This window comes from Ursus maritimus, unplaced genomic scaffold, assembly GCF_017311325.1.
Source record: "Ursus maritimus isolate PB19 unplaced genomic scaffold, ASM1731132v1 scaffold_10, whole genome shotgun sequence".
Lineage (NCBI taxonomy): Eukaryota > Metazoa > Chordata > Mammalia > Carnivora > Ursidae > Ursus > Ursus maritimus.
Window position 1 is genome coordinate 15,273,339 of NW_024423344.1, and position 27,134 is coordinate 15,300,472.

At 44.9% G+C, this 27,134-nt stretch overlaps 1 protein-coding gene across 1 annotated transcript in view; it reads left to right on the forward strand.

The window, feature by feature from the left end:
• Nucleotides 1-7,475, forward strand: part of NBEA (neurobeachin) — a 664,295-nt gene extending 656,820 nt beyond the window's left edge. The window contains exons 54-57 of the mRNA XM_040622005.1: nt 192-293; nt 2,472-2,668; nt 3,665-3,816; nt 5,616-7,475. Coding sequence (XP_040477939.1) covers nt 192-293; nt 2,472-2,668; nt 3,665-3,816; nt 5,616-5,706 — 542 coding nt within the window. The 3' untranslated portion in view covers nt 5,707-7,475. The remainder of the gene's footprint in view (nt 1-191; nt 294-2,471; nt 2,669-3,664; nt 3,817-5,615) is intronic.
• The last annotated feature ends 19,659 nt before the right edge of the window (nt 7,476-27,134 follow it).

Below are 27,134 nucleotides of genomic sequence, written 5' to 3' on the forward strand. Positions count from 1 at the left end.
TAGGTTTACTGTAGTAGTAGTTTACAGGTGAGGAAACAGCAGAGAGGTTAAGCCACTGGCTCATGGTCACACAGCTAGTAAATGCCCTTAATAAACATTAATGATTATTATTTTAAATGTTTGATTTCGTGGTGTAGCTCTTCATTTCTGGCCTCAGTCTGTACTAACTCACCGCTCCTGTTTCCTTGCAGGTGACTATCCTGCCCCCAGAGCTGTCCTCACAGGCCATGACCATGAAGTTGTCTGTGTTTCTGTCTGTGCAGAACTTGGACTTGTTATCAGTGGTGCTAAAGGTCAGAAGGCATTTCTTTCATTTTAGGTCTTTATAAATTGTACTATTTTCTCAAGGTAACCATGATTTATGATTTAGTTCCTTTAGGAGGCTCTCTATAGACCATGGAATCCCTGGGCCTTTGCAACTGTTTTGTTTTATTGTTAATATTTACTAGTACGAATATGGAATATACATAAAATCTGATGTAGTATTTTGGGGTCACCAGCGTTCTAGCCAGAACACTGCTAAATTAAACTACAGCACATCCCTCCAATGCAGCCATTAAAAATAACGTACAAAAGATGGGGATGGTATCCGTGAGGCAGTGGGCGTCCTGGGGCGTCAAGTTGCTTCTCAGACACAGCCTTGGACCCACGTCCCTCCAGAAGCCCCTTCCTTCATAAGGCCTGGGGCTGTGTAGAGGTTGGTGAGAAAGGAAACATGATCACTTAGGGGTTTCTGACTTTTTGTAGAAGTGTTCTTACAGGCAAAGTCAGGAAACTGGGATTCTGATTCTGGATCAGACGCCCAGCTCTCCGTGGTGAGGCTCTGGGGCAGGAAGGAGCCTGATGCTGGGAGAAACTGCAAGAAGACGAGAGGGGCTGAGCGGGTACTGTCGCGGCAGAGTTAGGGCCGGTGGCACAGGGATTTGCCACGTGTGTTTTATTCCGAGCGCAGTGGAAACCCACTGAAGTTTTTTAGAGCAAAGTGATGTGATGATCAGATTTGGTTTTCAGGAGCTCATCCTGGCTGCTTTATGGAGAACGGATATAATGCCTGAAGGTTAGGGACTGTGTTTTTTCACTTTCATGTCTAAGAGTAAATGGCCCTGTGGGCACACAGGATATTTTCAATAAATGTCTTTTTAATTAAAAAAAAAGAACAACAATATGTATAATATTATTCTATCCTGTAAAGTGAAAAGGAAAAGAAAATAAAGACACATAGTAGGTATAGGAAGAATACGATATTTTCCAAAGGTGATGGGTGATATTAGAGGTGATTGCTATTTTCTTTTTCTCCCTAATTTTCTGTATTTTCTATCACTTTAGTAACCAGGAAAAAAATGTAGGTATAGCCTTATAATGCCGCTTGTTTTGTAAACTACGTATCTACTGGAGTCAATTGGAAAATAGAAATGTAATTCGTTAACTGTCTTTGTGAGGTTGTTTTCTTGGCGGGCGGGTAATACCAAAACCATATTAACCAGTTATTTCTATCAATTTGACTAGTGAAATTTTTATCTTATCAACACAATTTCTACCAGGGGTAAAAAACATCAGAGCAAAATAAGTCACTCCCCATCCTACTTTTGCACTCTTGCCTCACTGTTCATATCTACAGACAAGAAGTGTTTCTGTAGTCTGAATTACTTGATTAAGTATCTTAATTTCACCTTTTATATTTTGTGTATGGACTACAGAGGCGGTAAAACTCATTTGATAGTAATGTATTTATGTGGCACCATGTTAAAGTTTTGATGATACTCAAGAAAATTAGCAGTTGTTTTGATAATTCTCCTAAACTTTTGAAAAACACAAACTAAAAAAACTTTGAGACATACAATCTTCTGTTGTCACATTGTCTATGAAGTGTATCCTTTTTTATGAGTATTATCTCATGAAGAAAAAGACCAAGCCTTTCCCTAGATCAAAAGTTGGGAAGATCTGGGGGCGCCTGGGTGGCACAGCGGTTAAGCGTCTGCCTTCGGCTCAGGGCGTGATCCCGGTGTTCTGGGATCGAGCCCCACATCAGTCTCCTCCGCTGGGAGCCTGCTTCTTCCTCTCCCACTCCCCCTGCTTGTGTTCCCTCTCTCGCTGGCTGTCTCTCTCTCTGTCGAATAAATAAATAAAATCTTTAAAAAAAAAAAAAGTTGGGAAGATCTGTGTGTGTTAACAGCTCCCTGTATTTGATCTGTTTATTTTCTTTGTACATATGTATTTTTTAAATTTAAATTCAATTAGCCAACCTAATACATCATTAGTCTCCGACGTAGTGCTCCGTGATTCATCAGGTGCATATGTGATCTGTTTAAATATACCATCAGTGCTTGGCTTCTGCCAGCCTTACTTTTCTTTTCTGCCTTCTTGTAACGAATCAGAGCGTACGCGCCCAGGTAGGGTTTGTGGGTTAGTGAGAGCGCCTATGTGACTTGTCGTCATGAATGACTCTGGCCATGGATATCCTCCTTCTGCAGAGGGCCCTTGCCTTGTCCACACCATCACTGGAGATTTGCTGCGAGCCCTTGAAGGACCAGAAAACTGCTTGTTCCCACGCTTGATTTCTGTCTCTAGTGAAGGCCACTGTATCATATACTATGAACGAGGGCGATTCAGCAATTTCAGCATTAACGGGAAGCTTTTGGCTCAGATGGAGATCAACGATTCAACCCGGGTAAGTCTGCATGTTCAGGGCTAAACAGGGACGGAAGCCGCGAGATTGATTGACTATCTTACATTAAACGATTTGTAATGGAATTTCTCTGGTATCCTGATAAATAAGTGTGTGCTGGTTTGTTTTTTAAGATATTATTTATTTATTTATTTAAGAGAGAGAGCATAAACAGGGTGGGGGGCAGAAGGAGAGGGAGAAGCAGACTCCCCGCTGAGTGGGAGGGGGACTCGAGGGGGGGCTTGATTGAGGGGATTGGAGGGTACCCTGAGATCATGACCTGAGCTGAAGGCAGAAGCTTAACCAACTGAGCCACCCAGGCGCCCCAAATGTATTCTGATTTTAAAAGCATGTAAATTCATGTAGATGGATGCTTTGAACAAACCCAAAGTTTATTTAATCCCAAGTAGTTAACGCAGTGAATTAGATTTTAGAGATGATAGCTTTTGTTTGATTAGAGGTCAGACCCCTAAGGAGATTTTTCTTCGGCTTCTTTATAAACAGTGCTGCACCCCCTGACATTAAAAGTGAGTTTATTGTCAAAGAATCTTACCTTTAGAGCCCCAGACCAAAATTACATGTACCAGATTGCCCTTCACTCATAAATGAATTGTGATCGTTGGTTTATCATTACTAAAACTGTTTTGAAATATGCTTCTGCCATTTGTTCTGAAAGTCTTGACATTGTTAATATTCAGGACTTAACAAAACATCATGTTACTTAATTCTGAAGTTCTTCCTGAATTAGATTGATAATATTCTCTTTGGGACTTCTGTTATTTTGTAACCTTAATTGGTTTTAATAAGATCCTTTGTTTATGTAAGAACTCTGATGAATTCCACATTGCAAATTCTGTGGTCTGGACTTCAGGCAACTTGGACAAATGGCTAAAAGCAGATAATAATTACGAGGGAACTGTATCGAGGGCTTTTCAGTAATGACCATTGACCATCTGGGAAAAAGTGAGAGAAATTCTTGTTTTTCTGCCTTTTCTGAAGGCCATTCTCCTGAGTAGCGATGGCCAGAACTTGGTGACCGGAGGGGACAATGGTGTGGTAGAGGTGTGGCAGGCCTGTGACTTCAAGCAGCTGTACATTTACCCCGGATGTGATGCCGGCATTAGAGCAATGGACTTGTCCCATGACCAGAGGTAAGCCCCCTCAGGGAGAAATGTAATCACGTGAAGACTGTCACTGAAAGTTCTTTACGTTCTACCAAGGGTGAAATGTGCTGTGAATAAAATTCCAGCACCCAGATGGAAGAAAGTCTAGCACAGAAAAGGGTAAATGGAGGAGGGGAGTAAGTTCTCTAAGAAACGCTTCTGGTAAGAAGAAAACAGAGGAAAAGAGTAGGAGGGGGAGGGGGGCGGAAAAAAGAAGAAATGATTCTGACGTAGAACAGGCACGTCCAGACACTGCCCAAAACGAATTATTCCCACCAACATGTCTGTTCTAAGATCCTCACCTCGTCTCAGGCCCCCGGCTTCCACTCTGAGAAGGAGATCCATGCTTCTCAGCACAGGTGTGTTTCAGCATGAGGCATATTTTGTAGCACTTTCCAGCAGAGCTGGCCTCTGTTTGAAAAAGGTACAAAACACTCACCTGTTACTGAAACAATCCCCCACTTTCTTATCCACCCATTTCTCATTTATGTTATTTTGCTATATGTTATATATTTCCCTGAAACACTACAATCTTTTTTTTTTTAAATTGTCATGAAAGTTAATTAATTACTAGGATTTTCCATTGTTCCTCAGTTGGCAAGAGGATTTTACTACTTCCTAAAACTCACCTCGGGGTTTACTATAAAGTGAAAAGGATATTTGGAATATGAAGTCTAAAATTTCTAAATTTAAAAGATTTTAAACTCTGTAATCTTAGTGTGGTATGTAATTTCTTCTTTTTGCTGTATATGTAACAAATAAGAAAAGCTTATTAACCAACTTTTTTCAACTGTATGTATATTCTTTATAAAGATACGGGTTTCAAAATATTATAAATATTAAGGCTATATCACAAACTTAACAAAGCAGCTACCCAGTCTAGTAAAATGGCACTGAAGTTATCAATAAAAGCAACATAATTTAATTTGGTTTGGGGAAGGGATAGGTTTGACCTGTAGCCCAGCCTGTCTTTAAAGAAAACTTAAGCAGTATTCCAGAATGCTGTAGTCCATAGTCATGAGTAAATGCGGACGCTTTATTGTGTAATTATGTGTATATACATGAGGGTTTCTAAAGTACTTGAAATAAAGTATTTGAAATTGTGTTTTTAAATAGTTTAAATGTTCTCCCTGACATTCTTACTCATTCATGTATCCGTGCTGCAAACATTCTCTTCCACCATCATAGATTAAGCACCACCAAGTACCAAGATTCCTGACCCCCTCGGAGCTCAAATAATCGTAATAATTGTACGGGGGAAGCAGGGACAGCATGTCAGGAGAAGGAAGTGATTGACTTTTCCGGATGGGTGAGGAGGGCAAGAGAGGCTTTATTCACTAGGCATCAGGAGAAATGGTAGGCAGGGAGCATCCGCAGTCACAGTCGTGTCAGGGGTCTCCAAAGAGGAGTGAAGAAAGACCCTGATCAAGTTTCTATTTCTATTTCGATCTCGTCCCTAATTTCCAGTATTCTTGTGTCTCATAATGTCCCTGCCATGGTAGAGCAGTGGCACATGCGCAGAAGCGATACTCATAGGGAGGACGCTTACTCGCGAGCGTTTATCTGATGAGCGGACTGATCCAAAGCTAAGCAACACTTGGTCTGGCAGTCCCGGTCTGCCGAGCAGGATTGATTCAAGTTCTCCCAGGAGAACCAGGAACAAATTATAATCCTGTGTCGATGCCCACAAAACTAAGACCCAGGGGGGTATATGATACCGCCTAGTAGCCAGTAGCGACCACATCGGTGAGTTCGCTCACTCTTAACTGCCGTCTCTGCTTTTCCAGGACGCTGATCACTGGCATGGCTTCTGGTAGCATTGTAGCTTTTAATATAGATTTTAATCGGTGGCATTATGAGCATCAGAACAGATACTGAAGACAGAAGAAGAGCCAAAAGCCAAGTCAAAGCTGAGAGCACAAGTGCTGCATGGAAAGGCAATATCTCTGGTGGAGAAAACTCGTCTACATCGACCTCCGCTTGTACATTCCATCACACCCAGCAATAGCTGTACATTGTAGTCGGCAGCCATTTTACTTTGTGTGTTTTTTCACGACTGAACACCAGCTGCTACCAAGCAAGCTTATATCATGTAAATTATATGAATTAGGAGATGTTTTGGTAATTATTTCATATATTGTTGTTTATTGAGAAAAGGTAGTAGGACGCGTCACAAGAGACTTTTGACAATTCTGAGGAACCTTGTGTCCAGTTGTTACAAAGTTTAAGCTTTGAACCTAACCTGCATCCCATTTCCAGCCTCTTTTCAAGCTGAGAAAAAAAAAAAAAAACACGTTTGATACTTTGTACATCAGATGCATCTTATTTAAAGGGATACTTTTGTAAAAGTAAAACCTTGTATAAAGAACAAAACGTTTCTTAATTTTATTGTGGAGTTACAACTTGCATGTTCTTTAATCCTGATGTCTTGATGGAACAGGTGCATTCACACTATGAAACAGAAAGATCTGTCCAAGGACACAGCTTGTATGAAAGGGTTGAATTTGGGCTCAATCAGTAATTTTTGACATTTTCACCAAAATATGGTTTGCACTTTTTAATCTAAATTCATCCCTTCTAAGTGAAATTTGCTCATAAAGCATTTGGATACTAAGCCATTATTTGCCATTTTTGCTACTTTATACAAAGAAAATTCAGCCCTACCCTTCATAATTTGAAGACACAGCAGAAAGGGGGCTTAGGGATGAGGTCTTGGTTTTTATTGTATAAATAGGAGTCACGATCGTTAGTTCCATAGTAATGACTTCCCAACTCCTGGACATCTCTTCCAGAATTATCCTGCTGGCTTAGCTTGTGTACATTAGGGGAGGAGAATCTGATGCTAACTCTTTTTGGTTTGGTTTTTGTTTTTGTTTTTTCCCTCTTTGGTTCTCGAATAGCTTAGTTTCTTTAATAACGAGTCAGACTTTATTATAACAATAACTGAGGTTATTCTTTTAGGTTCTTGTGCAATTCTCACCCGAAGCCACATTCTTAGCCTAAGGCACTTCATCTTTTATGATATAAAATGATGGGTATCAAATGATTTTCCATACCTTGTACTGATCAAGTTATACACCCAGGGGTATATACACTTTATTCATGTTTCTTCTTTGTATATTTGGTGGCTGTATCGTCATAGATGTACATATTGTGTCGGTAGGGCTATGAGGCATGTTCCAGGAATGTAATTTTCTCAGAATTTATACTCACTTGCAGTCATTTATTTAAAAAGATACAACAAGATAATGGGTTCTTTGTATTGGCACTTTGCACCAGAAACATATCATTATTTATTGACGTGATTACTTATTTGTCATCCACCTTGTATTAGTAAGTTTTAGCACTGAATTCCTTCTTCATTGTTGTTTGTATTTATGATATTCTGAAATTCTGGGGGATCAGCATAATGATTAAGTTATTCATCACCAGGCTGTAAGCAATATCTTGAGTTTGTAGCTTAGAATTTGGAGGATACCGAACATCTGGAAGACAAGTTCATTTCATCTTGAGATCATGGTGAAATATTTTGGATATATAAATTCCTTAAGCTATTGTAACCATGTTTTATTGCAAAGATGTAAAATATGCCAGATGTGTGTGAGTTGGAAATCAAAAAAAGAAAAATAAAATATGCAAAGAATTCACTGATTGTTTCACATTTCATTGGACACTTCACTAACATGCATTCATTATGTTGTCATACAAGTTGAAGAAATCAACATCACCTCATATAAAGGCCTACGGCATCTCAAAACATGAAGTAGAGTCCTAATGAGGTTCCGTAATTTGCTGAAACATGAGCTTCTCTGCTTGACGATCTGGCAGGGATTTGGGGCAACAGTGACCAGCGGGAAACAGCCCCGTTGTTTCTTCCACTTAATCCACTTTTTGGATCATTTTTATTTTATTTAAAAGGAACTAAACGCAGGTGATGGTGAAGAGTATAATTGCTCGTTACATGACTATTATCAAATAATGCTGTTCTCATCTGAATCATGCTTTCTAGAATTTGTCATGGGCCAGGCACGACACAGGCAGGGACTGAGCAACCCGCCGGAGCACAGCAGCTGCCGGCAGGGCAGGGGGTGGGCGAGGGGGTTGCCGAGGGGGCTCGGTCACTCTGGTTCGGCGCGGGCAGTGGGGTAGCAGTCCAGCCAGCCCACGGAGTGACAGAACTGCAAGCAAGCTTCCATCTGCAGACTCAAGACCAAAAGGACAACCAACAGCAGCCTGAGAAAGGCTTGCTCCTATCACTCTCCACCCTGTCCCCCAGCCAGACATCTGTCAGTCATCAGAAGCCCAGCCGGCTCCCTCAAACCAGCCTCCTGGCAGCCCATCAGTCACTCAGTCAGGCCGGCTACCGGCGGCTCTTTAAACCAACTCCCCGCTTCTAGAACCATCATCTGAACTGTCATGGAAACCTCCTGACCGGTATCGGAGTCTCCAGTCAGACTTTCCCATCATACTTGCCCCTGCTGCCAGAGACTCGGGTTCAAACCACCACCCAATCACCTACCCAGTCACCCCCCTGCTGAGCACCCTGCGCTGGCTTTCAGTATTAAACTCTGGTGGGGGGGGTTGCCTGGGGAGCTTAATTTTAAGAGCAGAACCTAGGCCCCATCCCTCCCAGGTGATTCCAATGTGGGTCATTCTCGGGCACAGTTTCAACAACACTCATGTGAGGGATGAAATCGAAACTCAGTAACTGAGCACAGAAGTCCTTCAGGAGAGACAGAGTCTCATTATCCCTCCCCCGGCACCCTGCGCCTCCGGGGAACCCACCTATTTACAAGTCCCTGAGAACTTCCCTGTGCCTTGGACCCTAGTGTTCTCCCAGCCAGAGAGCACCTCGTTGCCTTTACTCTCCGGTTGAACTTGCCGCAAATGGACCTAAACCAACACGGTCACGGACGGCCTTTGGCAGGTAAAGGGAGTACCCGAACCCCACGTGCGCTATATTATGATGCAAGACATTCTCAGGACCAAATTCTGCCACACGTGGAGAGACTTTTTAACCAGTGTGGAGCCCAACGTGGGGCGTGAACTCATGACCCTGAGATCAAGGCCTGAGCTGAGATCAAGAGTCACGCACTCAACCAACTGCACCACCCAAGTGCCCTTTTCACCAAACGTATTTTAGCAGGCCAGTATAAGACAAGCATAGAATTCTTCTGTGAGTTTGGTGAATGCCAGTGCCTTTTTAGATGATCTGACAACCCAGCATTCTAAGAGCAGGGTCCTATTAGCCTTGTGATGCCAACAGAATCCTCCACACCAATCATTTAGGTATCAGCCTCGAGCACCCAAACTAAGGGTATAGACTAACGGCTTCAGTGGATTCCTATACCTGGTTGAGGAGAGGGAGGAAAGGTCTCTAAAATACTGTAGCCGGTGCATATTGAATTCACACATATTAAATACCACTAATTTCATCAATGAGAGACCATTTATAGCATCCTTTATGCTAATTAAGAAGGCAATAATTTCCCCCACTGAAAAGCCGTTCTTAGCATTCACTATCCTAACTTAATAAAAGTTTCCGGTTTCCTTTGAAATAAGGAAGTTGGAGCTCTGGGCCCTGACTTATATTGAGATCTTGCTGATTAAATGCTCTGGAGTGTAAATCTCTGATCACAGCCACTGACCACCCCTTAGAATGCAGTATCAATTAGCAAATACTATCACAATGTCTATAGTGGATATTTTCAAGTAAATTACAACATCGTAATACTTCTACCTATTGTTACAGATTCAGCTCAAGTGCTCCCTCCTCTGTGAGGCCTTCCCTGCCTGCTGAGTTAGCTTCCTCAAGCCTGATATGTCCCTCTCACAGCACTGAGTGCTGTGTGGTCATGGCTTACTTGCCTCTCCTCCCTGGCGGCTGTGAGCTTCTTGGGCAATGGCTCTCTCTTATCTTGTATCTTTAGGACAGTGTTGGACTCACACAGATTGTCAATAAATGTAGACTTGCTGAATGTATAATGGATAAATACCAGATCCCCGGGTAAAGTGATAAAGTTGGCTGGGATGCTCAAAAGCCTGCCAGCCTACCTCCGCCCACTGCCTTGGGTTGCCCTCTCCTGCCCTGCTCTGCAGTCCTCCAGAGAGTACCATGCTCCAGTCATCACCACTGTCGTGGGCTTTTTCCATCCGGGTTCAAGGAATCACTGATTATAGCAATTCCCATGCTATAAAAGAAGGAATGAAATTTTAAATTACTGCTTTTTACCCACATTCATCCAGTTAGAAAAAAGGGGGGGGGGCTGACAGATGATTTGGGGTAAGAACTTCTCCTGGTATCCTGGTCAGTTCAAGCACGGAAGGGCATGAGCCAATAACTGGGCTCCTCACTCTGGAAGTAAACTGTGAGTTCCCGATCAGCTAAAATGGGCATAACGGCATCCACTTGCATGTTGTTTTTGACAATCAGATTTCGCAATGTATGTCTAGCCCCTAGTGGAGCACATGGCTCTCAGTAAAGCCTGGATGATCACTGCCTTCCACAGTCTAGTGAACACGTTTCGTTTCATCCGTTCGGCGTCCTTTCCCTAGTTCTTCTATGCATTGGTGGGAAGGGGGTATTTTCCTCCCTTTCCTGTAATGGGATTTACTGGACCCAATCCTTGGGACCTCCTGGACTCAGGTCTGTCCAACCCTATCACCTCCATTCTGGTGACTCCAGTGGTTGGGCAAGGCTTGGTTGGCCAGAGCCTGCCTTGAAATTTATATTCCGAAGTGAGGGAGAGAAGTCTTCTCCTCTGGTGTCACTAATCTCTCACTAAGAAACCAGTGACTGCTAGCAACCATGTTCTCCATTGCACAGAGAAAGGCTGTTTACAACAGGTGAGGATAGATGCATGAGCAATGGAAGATTATATGCCCTCGTCTGCCAGCCACAGCCCGCGAGCACCTAAATTGCCCTCTTTCTTATAGGTGGCCCGATTCTGGACCCCCGCCTTACTCAATGACCAAGAAATACCCCCCCCACCCGCCTTAATTAATCAAAGCTGTATTTTCGGTGCTTGAGATCCAGTGAAACACCCTTGGCTAATACAGTCCGCTTCCCCCAACTCCCTACCTCTGCTGAAAAAAATGTGACACAACCTACATTTGGTAGTAAAACTAAGCCTCTTCCCAGCCTATAGTAGGAGCCGGCAGTCCCACATTTAGGTAAAGATCCAAGTGAAATGCCTGCTTTTTTCCATCAACAAGTTCTGGGGAGAAAAATGCCCTTCTCAACTCTGCTCCTAATAACCAGACATAGATGTTGACTAGAAAAATGCAGACACGAAAGATTACCAGCGGCAGTTTACGTAAGTGCCACACCGGGTGAAGCTGACACGGGCTGTTACAAATCAGAGCGGGGGTAATCTCAGTCACTGCAACCGTGAGGGCCAGGAAGGGGGAGCCTGGGGGGCCCGAGTTCTGTCTTGGGGCTTTAGGCTCTCGCGTGAGCTGGGTGTGCTCCCCAGGGCACTCACTTTGTGAACAGTCACTGAGCTATATGTTCTGTAATTATTTGTGTAGTTGTCTGTATGTTACACTTGAGTAAAAAATCTACTTTAAAAAATTAAAAATATGACCTGCCTCACACTGATTCTTGTGACCACTCCAAATCTATCAGGCCTAAGCTTGTCCCAAAGTCCGAGCCGGCGACCACCGCCAGCAGCAGCCTCTTTCTCCCGTGGTCGGTAGGTCTGCCGTCTAGGCCGCCCTGTCTGGATGAGCACTTTTTTTCTTCTAATGACAACCTTGGTTCCAATGCCTTCTCCTCCAGGAAGCCCCCTTGCCCTCACGGTTGGTGTCTGTCTCTCTGCACAGGACTGCTCGCACACATCTCTCCTTTTGCACCCATCTCCCTGTCTCCTCACTGCTCACTGACACATATCTCCTCTCACTACAAGACAGCTCAACCGTTGGAGTTTTCCTTTTGGTGTCCCAGACATTGAGCACGAAACGGTATCGTCACTGTCATTTATGTGTCTGTCTTTCCCACTGGACTGTGAACCTACATGCTAAGCCCTTGAAAGTGTTGATTGAATGAATGAATAAAGTCAATGCATGGGTCATGCGGGGAAAAAATAATAAACTTGGAATTTGGAGCCTCGGGTCTGAGTCCAGCTTCCCCAGCTTCCCCAGCTTCCCAGCTCTGTGACCTTGGGCAGGTGACTGGATGTTTCTGAGGCCGGGCCTTTCAGGTGTATGCGAGACGGAGCCTTTGTGCAGAATGTAGGCTTTGCGAATCACGAAGGCTTACCTGTGAGGCATGACTGCCGAGCAAGGAAGCCCCCAAGCACCAAGTCAAGTGCTTTTATGACATGGGCAAAACTCACGGCGGAGAGAGGGACTGTAGAACTTTTTGGACGGAATCTGAGCCGGCCACGGAAGAGGCTAGGCAGCAGCTTCCCACCACCACATGCAGACGTAAATTTGGATTTCAGCTCTGTTTAGCACCTAGTAAGAAAGAGAGATTTTGTTTGGCTTAATTCTGATTGGTTTGTTTATTTTCATAATGCCCCTTCTCAGCCAGTACAGAAACAAAAACAAGAAGCCACTCAACCCCACTGGGAGATCCGACTTCTTAGCCAGGCCTTCTCCGAGCGATGATTCTCTTGGATAATGACACGTTTCCCCTGTTTGCCTCTAGGGCTAAATCCCTGGTAGGGAAAGCTGTGGTTAGAAGCTTGGACGCCTCTGTACAGACTTTCCTCTCCTCTGAAAGCAAGATTCCCATGGGAACTGCTCTGAAAGCTGAGGGGCTTTGGCTGCTGCGGTGGGCCCAGGGGCCCTGCACTAGACAGTTCTGAGCCAGCACTTTCCAGGCAGAAGGTAGCCTTGGGAAGAGTCGAGTTGTCCATGCCTGCGGAGGGCTGGGGGGACAGACCATGGCCCCAGGAGATCCCCCCAGCCCTCCCGCTTTGCCTTACTAGGAAGCTGATGGCTAAAGAGGTCATGACCCCTGCCTCAGTCAGCCATTCATGCAGTAAAAGTGACAGGTCTCCCATCCTGCTCCCCCGCCCGCCATCCAACACCCAAAATAGCCAGAAATGGGACAGCATGGAGAGAGGTTGGGCATCCTTCATGGGGGTTGTGGAGATAAAGACTTTGGGATGAGGGAGGCCCTGGGTACGTACGGCCAGTGTCGACAGCTCCAGGGAAAGGGGAGTCAGTACCCCCCAGAGGGCAATGGGGGGGTAGGCCTCGTATCACCCCATGAAATAAACCAGCACTCCCCAAGCCTGATCTGAAGTCCCAGGATGAAGATACCTTTGGTCTAAAGTGAAATCAGACAAATAAAACCTGGTGAAGGGGTTTGTCCTACAGCTGAAGTCACTCAAACCTTCTTATTCTGAGACTATGCCTTTGTGCTGAACATTTCCTTCTGAATGAAATTAAGGGGAACAGTAAACAACCATTGTTCATGTCTTTCTTGATCAAATAAAGTCAGTGTCCAGAATGCTTTTGAAATGCTATTTCCTGAAATCCCAAAATACTTGACTTAGAGTTGGCATTTGCCCTCAGAAGCAGAGCAGACACAGAAATCCAGGAAGAGGCGGGACACCTGGGTGGCTCACTCAGCTAAGTGTCTGTCTTTGGTTCCGGTCACAATCCCAGGGTCCTGAGATGGAGCCCTGCTTGGGGCTCCCTGCTCGGCGGGAAGCCTGCTTCTCCCTCTGCCTGCTGCTCCCCCTGCTTGTGCTCTCTAGGTCTCTCTCTTCTGACAAATAAATAAATAAATAAATAAATAAATAAATAAATAAAATCGTAAAAAAAGAAGAAAGAAAGAAAAGAAAGAAAGAAAGAAAGAAAGAAAGAAAGAAAGAAGGAAAGAAAGAAAGAAGGAAAAAGAAAAGGAAACGAAAGAAATCCAGGAAGAGGCCATTCCAAGGCCCAGAGGCCAAAAGTACAGTGGGCAAGACATACCACTGAACCAAACCAAACTAAGCTAACTAAACCAAACCAAACTAACTCTCTCCGGCAGGCTGGTTAAACAGCACTTAGATCCAAATTTATGTCTATTGGACACAGCAGCAAGCCGCTGGCTCAACCCTGCCTACAGAGAACATAGGTTTCATCAAAAATCCCCTGCTGCTCCTGCGAGCCCCCCAAATCTGCACTGCCCCCCCAATCCAGCCCTGAGAGGTGCAGAGCCAGGGGAAGGGGTATGAGCACTCCGAATCCTGGCTCCACAGGCAAATTCTGCCCTCACTTCCCTTCCAGGGTCCTCCTGCAGGAGAAAGAGGCCCCAGAAGCCTTGGAGAAGGAGTCCCTTCCCAACAGCCAGGCTTCTTACAAGCAAAAAACCAGCTCCGGGTCATTAAAGCAGAAGAGTGCTTTGTGGAAGTATTGGAAAGCCTGCCCTGTTTCAAGCTGTGTGGCAAGCCGGACGCCCCGAACACCCTTCCCAAACGGAACCACTGGAAAGTTGGGTCAAATACCAAAGCTCTCATTTAAATGCATCTCCTGAGCTGGCACAAGAGGAAGATTCCCCAGAGGCCAAGCACGAAGTGAAAGGGGGAAGGCAGGTCCCTGCAGTGAGGGGTTGTTTGGGGGGCAGGACAGGAGGTCGTGAGCGGTGGCCTCAGCCCCGCGGGTGGCCCAGCCGGGCAGGAGCCCCCGGAAAGGACGTGGTTGTGGCAGGCGTGTGTGCTGTTTATGGCTTTTGCTGTGTTGTGTTTTGCGTGAGGAACTGGGAGACTGTGGCTTCCTCCGAGAGCTGGAGCGAGCGGTTCCAAGAGTGAGGCCCGACGGTGAGGACGGTAAGAGGCCCAGGCCCACACCACAGGGAGTTACAAAGACAGAACAATAGGAAGCAGGGAGAAAGAGCAGCTTTGCTAACCAGGACGGTTATCCCTGCGGTGACGGAACAGCAGCTTCCTCGTGAGCCTCCTGGCAGCACCAGCCAGAAACGGGGAGAAGCATCGCCAGAAATGCACGGAGTTATTCTTCGCGGCCCTACTGAGTGCGCCCTCCTGAGCGCCCACTGGGTGCTCCGCGCCCTTACGTCAGCTCAGCGGCCACGTAAGGAAACGTCATCATTCCTCTTCTCACGTAACAGACCCGAGGCCCAGAAGGAGAGCTACACACATAAGCAGGCCTCACCATAAATTCTGAAATTAATTCATCTTTCAGGGTGAGACGAGCACTGCCTTTTCCGCAGCATGGGCAAATGCGGTTTTTATTTGGCTTTCTCTGTGACGGTACTGGGGAAAATCCAAGGATTTAACGGGAAAGCAGCTCAATGAGGGTAACCCTTGGAGGCGCTAACTTAGCAGGACTGAAGCTTGCAGCCTTCTGGAAATCTCATCTCCACTGGCACACTGCAGAGTTCAGTCCTGCCTGGCACGGGACCTCCCAGACCAGAGCCTGAGGCTGCGCTCCCCCGACTTGGTGGCGAACACAAATCTGGATGTTTTGAAAATCGTGAATATAAGAAATGAGGACTCTGACCAGGAAGGTCTGGAAGGTATCTTTGCTGGGAGTGAAGGCCGCCCTTTCATTAGCTTATTCATTCATGTGGCAAATAGTTTTAAGCCTCTACCATTTGCCAAGTTTTGTGCAAGGTCCTGGGTTCAGAGCATAAGCAAAACCCTCAGGGGGTGACAGTTCGGTGGGGAGACTAAGGAGCCACTTATCATTTCATTATCAAGTGCAACTGCTGGACAAGGGATGGCAAAACAGACAAAAAGACACTGCAGCTTTTATTCCATAGTGTTACATCATGGAGTCCCCGAGAGCGATGGTAGCGTTATTTTATTTTTATTTTTATTATTTTTATTTTTTTTTAAAGATTCCATTCATTTATTCAACGGAGATAGAGACAGCCAGCGAGAGAGGGAACACAAGCAGGGGGAGTGGGAGAGGAAGAAGCAGGCTCCCAGCAGAAGAGCCCGATGCGGGGCTCGATCCCATAACGCCCGGATCACGCCCTGAGCCGAAGGCAGACGCTTAACCGCTGTGCCACCCAGGCGCCCCGCGTTATTTTATTTTTAAATAAGCTATATCCAAATTATTACACCGATAGCTAAATACCTATATTCCAAATCAGTCCTTAGCCTCTACTCCTGCCAAGAGAGGTCTAACGCCCAGGCCTGAGGTCCTCCTCAACTGCTTTCTTCATGTGGGATGTTCAGGGAAGAAGGTCCAGGCTGAAATAAATGTTCCTAGGCAGGAGAGGCCAGGCCCTAGGGGACCGGCTTTAGCTGAGACGGAAAACAGGGGTGGGGATGAAAGGCAGGGAAGGGAAGGAACCCACCTCCGGGAGAGGGCTGGCAGTGTGTGTCTCCAGGTGAAGACTGACCCCACCCCTTAATCCCCTCCCTGCAGCCTCCACCTGTTTGCTTCCTGGTGCCTTTCCACCCCACCCTCATTCTAAGTGATTCTCCAGCCTAGTGAAGTACGTTGGAATCCAAAACTGCTTTGAGGGGAAGAGCAAACTAATAATCAGAAGAAAAATGGGAATTAAAGAGAGATCTTTTGGAAAGGGTTTGACACTGAGGAGGGATGTGATCAGGCCATTTTCTACACACTACACCTTTTTTGAATTCAAAATGGAAAGACAGTGTGTCTTTATGTTACATAATTGCATCTCAAGATATAAATGAATATGACTTCAGAATGAAATTCTGGAAAGTGGGTATTACACCAACCAGAGTTCCAGTAACCCTGTCCTTAAACATCACATGGTAAGCCAGAATGCTGGAAGCCGGAAGTTACTGCGATCACCACTTCAGGACAGCTGTGGGACGAGCGCAGGAAACACAGGGCAGGGATCCCTGCCAGGGCTGGGGCTGGGGCAGCCTTCCTGGAAGACGGGGTGGCAGAAGCAGAGGCTGACAGGTGGGGGTTTTAGCTACAAGAGGATGTAGGAGAGGAGAGTAGTGACTCCCACCCTGGGGGAAGCGTACATGGGCGTACCGCAGGCAGAGCGGGCGTGTTCCTCAGAAGCTGACCTGCTACACACACACAGCCTAGGGAGGTGGTTCCAATCTGGACGATTCTGAAAGCAGATACTGTATAGTGCTCACCTCAGCCCCTCAGACCTTCAGGGGCCTCCCAGGACACCTTGGATTCAGGCAGCAGAGTCTCTGCCATGTCCCCCAACTCTGAATGTGTGGGTTTACTTCAGGGACTCCGAAATGCATGTACCAGAACATGGCTGCCTATGCTGGGGTGGGAAGTTGTTTCCTAATGCTTACATTTCACTGATACGTGATAATACAGATGGAAACAAGCTCTGTGTTTCCGGTTATAAAAGTCTGTTTTCATCCTTGTCACTGCCTCCTATCTGGTCCTGTAAGGCATGGGGAGCACAGAGCTCTGGCTCCTGGGTCGGATAGATCTGAAATGTTTTACTCTTGTTATAAAAACTAAAATCTACCTCACTGAGACGCCCAACCATACCCGTAGCTCTGCCCCTAAAAGCAGAACACACCAGTGCTGGGAAAAATAAACAGTTCCCCAGTGCCAGGAGTCCCAATTTTCCTCGGACAGCATCTCTTGCTTACAAGACGGGCCTCGACAACGAAAACCTCACCATTAATTAAGAGGATACCACCTTCCCACTTAATCTGACTAGGGAGTCCATAATCAGTTCATCTAAAAGTGAGTCCCGACTGCTTCTTTATAAATTGAAAATGAGGGAAGTAAAAACAAACCCCCAAATCCCTGTTTCAGAGAACTTCAAACAGCTATCTACAAAGTCAGGAGATCATGAGTGGCTATATTGATTTTTGGAAATAGAATCCAGATTTTATAATGGTACTGATGTTTGGTCCACAGATAGGCCAAAGAAAAATGCAAATAGTTGTTGCATTATCCTTGCCAGATTTCTTCATAATGTAAAAGGAAGTAAGGAAGTGGCCAATGTTTGGAAATGAGATCCAGTTGTTCCTCATATAGTATAATGAGAAATCCAGACCTAAAGTTCTGAGGAGAAAACTGGCACAAGTTTAGAGGGGAAAACTATGTAAGTAAATGAAAAGGCGTGTGAGCTATTGGCATAGGGCTATTGGGGTAACCCTTTGAGAAAATTGGGTAAATTACATTTTTATTTTATAAAGAAAGGTACATAATCAAAAGAGCAAATAGAAGTAAAAAAAATTGGCAAAAATCAGAGCAAACCACTTAGATGCTATTTTGGCAATATGGAGGGTTAGCTGTTTACAGCCCATTCCACTACAAAACATCTGAAAATACCGGCGTTGACAAAAACCTAAGGGAGGTCACCAGAGGCCAAAAACAAAGCTGAGTCATGAATCCAGAGAGGTAAATTCTGCAAATGACCTGAAGGTTATTTGCAAATCTCCAGTTTTTAAGGCCCTGTGGGGGACAAAAGATAAGACCTGGACCCGTCAAAGTGAAGAGCTAGAATGGAGCTGCACTCACCCCCGTGAGGCCAGAATTCCTCTTCTTAAAGTGAAAGGCTAGTCTTAAAATGCCCAGGAAAAAAAAAAAAAAAACAAAACAAAGCCAAGGAATTTTTCTATCTTGCCTTGGCTCTGTATAGAGAGGGAAAAAATTCTCCATGGACAATTCATAATCACAATCCAGCCCACTACCTATGTGATGCTGAAAGCCCTACGTTAATTCTTCTTTCAAAGAGGTCCTAGGGGCGCCTGGTGTCACAGCCGGTTGAGCATTGGACTCTTGGTTTCAGCTCAGTTGTGATCTCAGGGTGGTGAGATTGAGCCCCGTGTTGGGTTCCGCACTTATCGCAGAGCCTCCTTGAGACTCTGTCTTCCTCTCCCTCTCCCCATACCCCTCTCAAACAGATAAATAAATCTTAAAGAGAAAACACACACAAAGAGGTCCTAGTTTGGTATTTTCCCACACACCAAAAAAAGAAAAAAGAAAGAAAAAGAAAATCCAAATTGCCCCTGGAGAAATGGACAAATGGACTCTCAGTCTGCAGCAATTTCCTATGGTGAAATTTGCATGGAATATAAGCACACACACACACACACACACACACACACACACACAAAGGAAACATGCCACCAGAAATAAGAACCAATCACCAGCCGAATTAGACTCTTAAATATTACAGATATTGGAATCGTCAAAGTCAAAATGGTTTAAATAGTTTAACATGTGGTACATCTTTTAATATGTATTTTTGTGTCCTGGAGTTCTTATGGTTATTTTTTTTAAAACCAAAAGGGGAAAGGAGACTGAATATGAAAAACACACTATCCAAAAAACCAAGCTGGTTTCAAAACAACAACAACAACAACAACAACAACAAATCAAACTTCAAAGAAAGAAAAATGCAATTGGTAAAATATAAAGCTTAATGGAAAGGTTACACTGCAGATTAGACTCAGCTGAAGGAAGAATTAGTGACCTGAAATTTAGATCTGAGGAAATCAATTAGAATGCAAGATAGAAAGCAAAGAGATTAAAAAAAAAAAAAAAACGGAAACATGTAAGATAGCATGAAAAGTTCTACATGTCCAGTTGAAGTTCCTAAGAATGGGAGGAAAGCAATATTCAAAGAGATAGAAGTTGAGAATCTTCCAAAATTGATGAAAAACGTGAATCTGCTGAAGCAGGAAACACAATGAATCACCAAAAACAAAGAGAAGATCCCAAGAGAGGAAAGACATATCATCCTTCAAGACAATAAAAATCAGCCAGGAAGTGGACTTGTCAATGAGAAAACAATGGAACGACATTTTCAAAGTACTAGGAGGAAAATAACTAATGAAATGTATTTACATGGCGTAACTATCATGCAAGGATGAAATGAAGACATTTCCTAGTAAGCAAATCCTGAGAGCATCATTATAACAGACCTTCACGGAGGAATGTGATTCTTCAAGCAGAACGAAATGAATCACAGAGAGAAAGGGAGGAGATGCAGGAAGGAGTCCTGTCAGGTAGGTAGGGCAATGACTGGTGGTTGCACTGCTTTGTTAGGGCTAACAAGACAAAGTGCCATCCATGAGGGGGCTTCAATAACAGAAATTTATTTTCTCACAGTTCTGGAGGCTACGAGTCTGAGAGATCAAGGTGCCTGTAGGGTTGGTTTCCTCCGAGTCCCCTTACAGATGCTGCCTTTCTCCTGTGCAGGTCTGTGTCCTAATCTCCTTTTCTTGAAAGCACACTAGTCATTGGATTAGGACCCACCCGAATGGCGTCATTGAACCTTAATTACCTTGTGTTGTCTTCTGAGAGGCTGATTAAGTGGCCGGACCAGCCACTTCTCCTTTTCTCATCTGCAGAAGCCATTCCCTTCCTGGAGGTACGAGGATCCTTAATCTCTCACCTTGGGCTACAGAGCTACCCTCTCCCCTCCAGTGCAGAGAGCAGCCACAAGAACAGCATTAAAGCTTGTTTGGGTGGCTCAGTCAGTTAAGTGTCTGCCTTGGGCTTGGGTCGTGATCTCGGGGTTATGGGATCAAGTCCCGTATCAGCCTCTCTTCTCAGCAGGGAGTCTGCTTCTCCCTCTGCCTGCCACTCCTTCTGCTTGTGTTCTCTCTCTCTCTCTGACAAATAAATAAATAAAATCTTTTGAAAGAAAAAGAAAGCTTGTTTTTATTTCCCTCTTTTTAAAAAAATTAATGACTAAAAAAGAAGAAAGCCCATAAATAGTTTAAATACAAAACTTATTTTCTTGGAACTTTGTTTAAGGTGGCTGATCAGATGAGAAAAGGTGATGGGTCCCAGATGGACAGTTGTCCTGGGATCAGTGAGCCTTCAGAATTGCCAGGGGGCATCAACTCTCTTTCCCCAACCTCTGTTACTGAAACTATACCACACTCTACCACATCCCCAATTCCACTTTGATTGTTAGTTGAAAAAAAAGCAAAGTTCGGGCTTCTGTTTGCCTTCTCTTGTACATGGTAAGTTTTACTTAAGCAAAAAACCTTAAATGTAATGAACTCATAAGAAGCTTCTTGAGTGTTGTACTTGTCGTTGTGTTACCTCCAACCTTCTCATGCTTGTTTTTATTTTTGATTGCTACCAAACCCAGAACTAGAGGACTGAGACCATGCACACAAAGAGAAGGTCCTTACAGGACCAGGGAATGGGAAGAGCTCAATGACTAAGCATCCGTAGACTTGGCTTACATTTTCCACAGCTGTTTGGAAAGCAGTCAGGATGTAGAATGAATAGCTATCTTTCTGGACTTCATCAGGGGGTGGCCCATGGAAGAATGTGCACACAGTGGCTTTTTAAAAAATACCCTGGGATGCCTGCAGCTGGAGGGGTGTGAAATGATATCACATGGGGAGGGCTTTGGCTCAGATAGGAGTTCTGCTTTCTGGGGGACTCCAATCAGGACTTGCTCTTGTGGTGAAGACCTGGCGAAGTAAAGCGGAATATTGAGTGGCAAGAACAGGAATCACCAGCCTGCCTGAGAAGGAAATAGTGGGTACTCAGTTTCAAGTGTTTAGCAAAAAATACAGAAAGCTGGAAATTTCCTTGGAAATAATGTTGGTAAGATGATATCCTGAAAGCGAACCCTAGTAATAACACAACATTGGATCAAATTTTTCTGCAGGGAGAGAACATCCTGATGTATGGGTGTGGCACTGGGATATGGGCTGGAGCGGGACAAGAGCGGGGGACCCTCAGAGAGAGTGAAGAGGGGCAGGACTTACATCTCATTGGAGTAACTCCCTAAGTCGCACCAGTGAAGGGTTTCACCAATTTTTCAATCAGGCAAGAAATAGAAGTACTTTTCACATTGTGCAATTATGGTTTTCATTTCCAAGCATGGGTCTTATTATTGATATCTTCCATAAAGTCCTAAATTCAAGAAATTCTCCAGGTTTTATCATAGGGGTCTCTCACATAGAGAACTTCAGAGCACCATTAAGGACAAGAGTTTGGTTCCCTAAATGGGATAACATTAGGGAAGCAGCCTCCAACCAAGATTCACCAATAGAATTGTGTTAGTCTGCTCAGGCCACCATAACAAAATACCACGGACTGGGTGGTTTAAACAACAGAAATTAATTTTTTCAAGTTCTCAGAGCTAGAAGCCTAATACCAAGGAGCCTCAGGGATGCTTTCTGGGGAGGCCTCTCTTCTTGGCTTGTAGATGGCTACCTTCTTACCATGTCTTCACATGGCCTTTTTTCTTTGTGTTCGGAGGTGGGGCGGGTGTGGGGGATCTTTGTTGTGTCTTCCTATTCTTATAAGGAAACCAGTCCTGTTGGATTAGGGCCCCACTCCTGTGACCTCGTTCACCTCCTTACCTCCTCGCAGGCTCTATCTCCGACTACAGTCACATTCTGGGGCACCGTGGGTCACGGCTTCAACATAGGGGTTTGGGGAGGACACTGTTCATTGCATAACAAGAATGTTGCTTTATGGAAGGTCATTTGTGACACTTGAGAATATGACAAAACCCCAGACTTGTGTATCCCTCCCAGTTGAGAGGAGACGGATTGCCTTTACTTTCACAAGACAGGGTTTTGAATCTTCTACCACTTAACTGCTAAAGCAGACTTGGGAGAAAGTTCTTTCACGGGGTCTCTGTGAGGGCTACATGGGATACTGCATGAAAATGTGTGGTCCGGAGCCCTACAAATGGGAGGTAAATAATACATTACACTTCAATAGGACTCTTTTTGATCATTCTGCATGTTTCGGAAGGGCATAATCAATATGGTATGGTCGGGTGGGGTCAAATAAGGAACTTACATAGCTATAATATCAATCATTTTAGGATAAAACAAAGTGAATCTATTTCCAGAGTTTTTCAGGGCTCATTTTCTCATTTTGGGTCACTTGTACCAAAACATGAACAGCTGGACTACCAGAAATGTGATTCTTTGCCCTATTTTCCAAAGCTGCCTTCCTTTTCCTTCCAAAAGTGAAAAAGGATTAGGATTAACAGTTAGATAACTAGTGCATGTGTGTCTTTCGTGGAGAGAAAGCAGAATTCACTTACTCGGTTAGTCATTTTTCTAACAATCAAACACTCTATCCTGAAGCCCTTTAAACTGATATTGTGTTGAATGATGTCACTAATGTTAATTGACAGGTTGCTGGAAACCGTCTCTTAAAAACTCTCATTTTCTGTTCAGGACCTGTTTATTTTGTTACAGAATTAGAAATCAAGGAGAAACTTCCAGAAAGAAAAAGTGTGTGTGTGTGTGTGTGTGTGTGCATATGTTCTGGCTTTTATACTAGGAAGGTCATTTACAAGAGAGAGAGGGGGGGAAAAAATGAAACAAGTAGAAATGAAATTAGACCTGTGTTTATACAGTTCTCCACATTGGCCCGGGACTTATTTTTGAAAGTTTGTAAACTAGCCTTCCAGTTTAAATTGAATAAGTAGGTGCAGCTGAGTAAATGGAGAGACCTGGTTTTGCAGCCATGTGTTTTCACTTTAAAATTACATTGAAGAGGAACAGAGGGGGTTAGAAACAAAAATAAGAAAGAGAGATATAAGACAGACTATGTTTAAAGGGAAAATGTGAGAAAATGAAGAGTCAAAACAGAGTCCTCTTTGCTGGGCCCTCGGGGCCGGCCGCCACTCCACCCGGAGGGGTGGGGGCAGAGCAGCCTTCTGAGGGCCAGACCCATAGACCTGAGATTGGACGGCAGAACCTGGAAGAAGGGAGGGGATCCACACACGGAAAGGTGAGGGGCTGGGTTGGGACAGGACTTCAAACGGTCAGAAGACGTTCGGGGATGGCCTGGATTTAAGACAGGTCCCTCCAGGAGACTCCCCACAGCGTCCCCAGGGAAAAGCTATTCATCTGCTCATCTTAAAGACCGAACTTAAAACCACCAGCTTGTTCCTCTAAGTCAGAACAGTGACTTCCTCTATAGCTACTCGTTATAGCGTGAATTGCGTCTGCCCAAAATTCATAGGTTGAGGTTCCAACCCCCAGCACCTGGGAATGTATCCATACTTGAAGATTGGGTCTTTAAAGAGATAACTGAGTTAAAATGAGCCTGTTAGTGTTAACCCTAATCCAGTAGGACTGACGTCCTTATAAGAAGAAGACTAGAACTAGTCGTACGTTCATGCAGAAGAAAGGCCGGGTGAGGACACGGTAAGAAGGCAGCTTTTTACAAGCCAAGGAGAGAGGCCGCAGGAGAAACCGGTCCTGCCAGCACCTGGATCTTGGACTTCCAGCCTGCAGAACTGGGAGAAAAGAGATTTAGCAAATGAATTTACTACTAAAGGAAACTATTCCCATAGCACCAAAGAGGGGTAGTTTTCTTGCATGCCCCAACATGAAAAGAATAGGTTGGCTTCTTAACCTATTACCAATGCACTTGCTTAGTTTCAGCCTCCTTAACTGCCCAGGGTGAGTTCTAAATCCATCTGGGAACTGTATAATTATCCATGGACTTCTGGGTCATTCTAAAAGACTTCCATCAACTAAACCTTACAATCTGCAGTGTCCCTGTTATGGGTTGAATGGTGTGCACTCCCACCTGCCCAAAAAAGATATGTTGGATCCTAACCCTTAGTACCTCAGCAAGTGACCCTATTTGGAAATAGTCTTTACAGAGGTAATCAAGTTAAGATGAGGTCATTACCAAAAAAAAAAAAAAAAAAAGTGTCCCAATCCAATATTACTGGTGTTCTTATAAAAAGAGGAAATTTGGACACAGACAACACAGGTGGAAAGCCATGTGAAGATGAAGACAGAGATCAGAGTGATGTCTCCACACGCCAAGGCCAAGATGGCCAGCAAACCACCAGAAGCCAGGCAAGAGGCATGGAATAAATTCTCCTCGGCAGCCCTCAGAAGGAGCCAACCCTGATGATGCCTTGATCTCAGACTTGAGGCTTCCAGAACTGTGAGATAGTTAATTCCTGTTGTTTAAGCCCCCCAAACCTGTGGTACTTTATCACTGCAGGCCCAAGCCACGATTAGAGCCTCTCTGTGCAGTACTTCTCCGCTCATCTCCTGGAAACTTGATGAGAATTACCCCCTTGTGGTTCCAGCCAGCATCTGTTGTTCCAGGCAGCTGTGGGCCTTGATAATTTGACATATTTCGTGTATAAGAGTAGATCTCTTCAGACTCATCTCTCCCCGGCCCTCACTTCACACTCACACCTGATGGCTCTGATTTGCTCTGTCCCCAACCCCCTCGTCAGCTTCCTCTCTCCAGAAGTGTCCTCCATGCCCACACCTATCTCCCACTCCTCATTTTAGGCTTTCCTTCAGTTGCCTTTGAAAAAGTCTTCCTTTGGGGCCCCTGGGTGGCTCAGTCGGTTAAGCATCTGCCTTTGACTCAGGTCATGATCTCAGGGTCCTGGGATCCAGCCCCATGTCAGGCTGCCTGCTCAGCGTCTGGCTCCTTGCTCAGTGGGGTGTCTGCTTCTTCCTTTGCCCCTCCCCCCAGCTCATGTTTTCTCTCTCTCTCTCTCTCTCTCTCAAATAAACAAATAAAATCTTTAAAAAAAAATCTTCCTTTGTCCTCTCTCACTCCTACCCATGCTGCCTGCAAGCCCTCTAGAGATTCTTGTTTGGACCCCTTAACTGGAATCCCGGCATACATCAGGCACTCAGTTAATAAGTTCATTGAAAAAAATAAATAAATGAAAAATAGTATCGAATGGTGTATTGTAAAGACAGATGTACTCATCTATGACTGTGCTATGAACTACCCCAAACTTCATAGTTTATTCTCTCCTAGTTTCTAGGGATAGGAATTGGGAGCAGCTCCGCTGGGTTTCAGGCAAGCTATTGGCTGAGGCTGGCTAAAATAAAATATGCAGATCACTTAAGTGGCTGCTGGCAGGCTTCAGTTCCTTGCTGGCCACGCACATCTTATCACCACATGGGCTGTCTGAGCATCCTCGGGGCACGGCAGCTGACTTCTCCCCAGAGCGAGAGACTGAGACAGAGCCAAGATGGAAGCCACAGGCTCTTCTTTTCAGCTTTATTAAACTATTTTTGACAAATTAAAATTGTATGTATTTGAGGGGTATAAATTGATATTTTGATATATGTAAATATTGTAAAATAATCACCACAGTCAAGAAAATTAACAATACCTCACAGAGTTACCTTGCGCCTATATGTGTGGTGAGAACACCTAAGACATGCTCTCTTAGCAAATTTCAAATATACAATATAGTGCTGTTAACTATAGAGTCACCATGCTGGTCATTAGATCTCCAGAATTTCTTCATCCTGTATAACTGAAACTTTGTACCCTTTGATGAACACCTCCCCATTTCCTCCACCCTCTCCTGGCAACCACTACTCCACTCTGAGCCTCAGACTCTTCCAAACTCATCCTGTGACATCCTGTAACTTCTGCTGTACCTGCAGATACAATGTGTGAGGAGATTACCCAGGATGTGACTGCCAGGAGGTAGGAGTCACTGGTACCATCTTGGAAGCTCCCTACCACAATAGACAGAGGGCTCAAATCCCTCACCTGCCTCTGACTGACTTCGGGCAAGGCTGTTACCTTTATGAAGCTGCCTTAGTGGATTTTTATCTACATAATGAGAATAATAATTGCCAGGTGATTGACTATTAAAGTATTGTGTTTGTTGTCTCATTTAATCCATACATCAGTCCCCAGTGGCAGGGGTTACTCTTTCCATCTTCACAGACGAGGAACCACTGGCTAAAATTCAGGAGGTCCCCTACACAGTAAGGTGACTGAGGCTGTGGATTTGCACTCAGGTCTGTTTCCCGAGCTACCATGATTTCGTGTATGGAACTGGTGTTGGGCTCCATCACCCTGACGCCGGGATGCCTATGTTCTACTGCACTCTGAACTTCCTGTGGCCTGGAGCGCCTCCACTTCCCCGAGGTCCATTGTATCCACAGGTGATTCACACACTGTCGCCCTTGGGAGACCGGGCTGTTTGGTCTGCCTCTGTGAGTGAGACTGCAGGGATCACCCCTGACCCTGACCCGACGGCACAGTCCCCAGGTGCCACCTAGGCTAACTGGTACCGAAGTCAGGTCACAAGCTGTTACGCTTATTGCATCTTTCTTTCCAAATGTTGATTTCTGTTACTTCAAGGAGAAAGTTCCAGACCAAGCAAGCCTATGGTTTGGGCCCATTTGCTAGAAGCCAGGGACACCTTCGGACTCTCGTGGGCCTGTGGATAGAAGTCACCTTCCTCTGCACATCGGAAGGACCACGGGCCCTGAGCCTCCATACTGGGGATATTATTCCCCAGTACCTTGGTGATCGCATTTCAGGGCTCTCTTGATTTCTTTTCAAAATCTACCCCATCCACTCCTCCATCAGAGTTGTCTGCTTGGTGGAGGTTGGAACCGGCCTGCGGGGGCATGTTTGATCCCCATGATGGGGGCTCCCGGTGTCTGACCTGCTCCCCTCACTCTCACGGA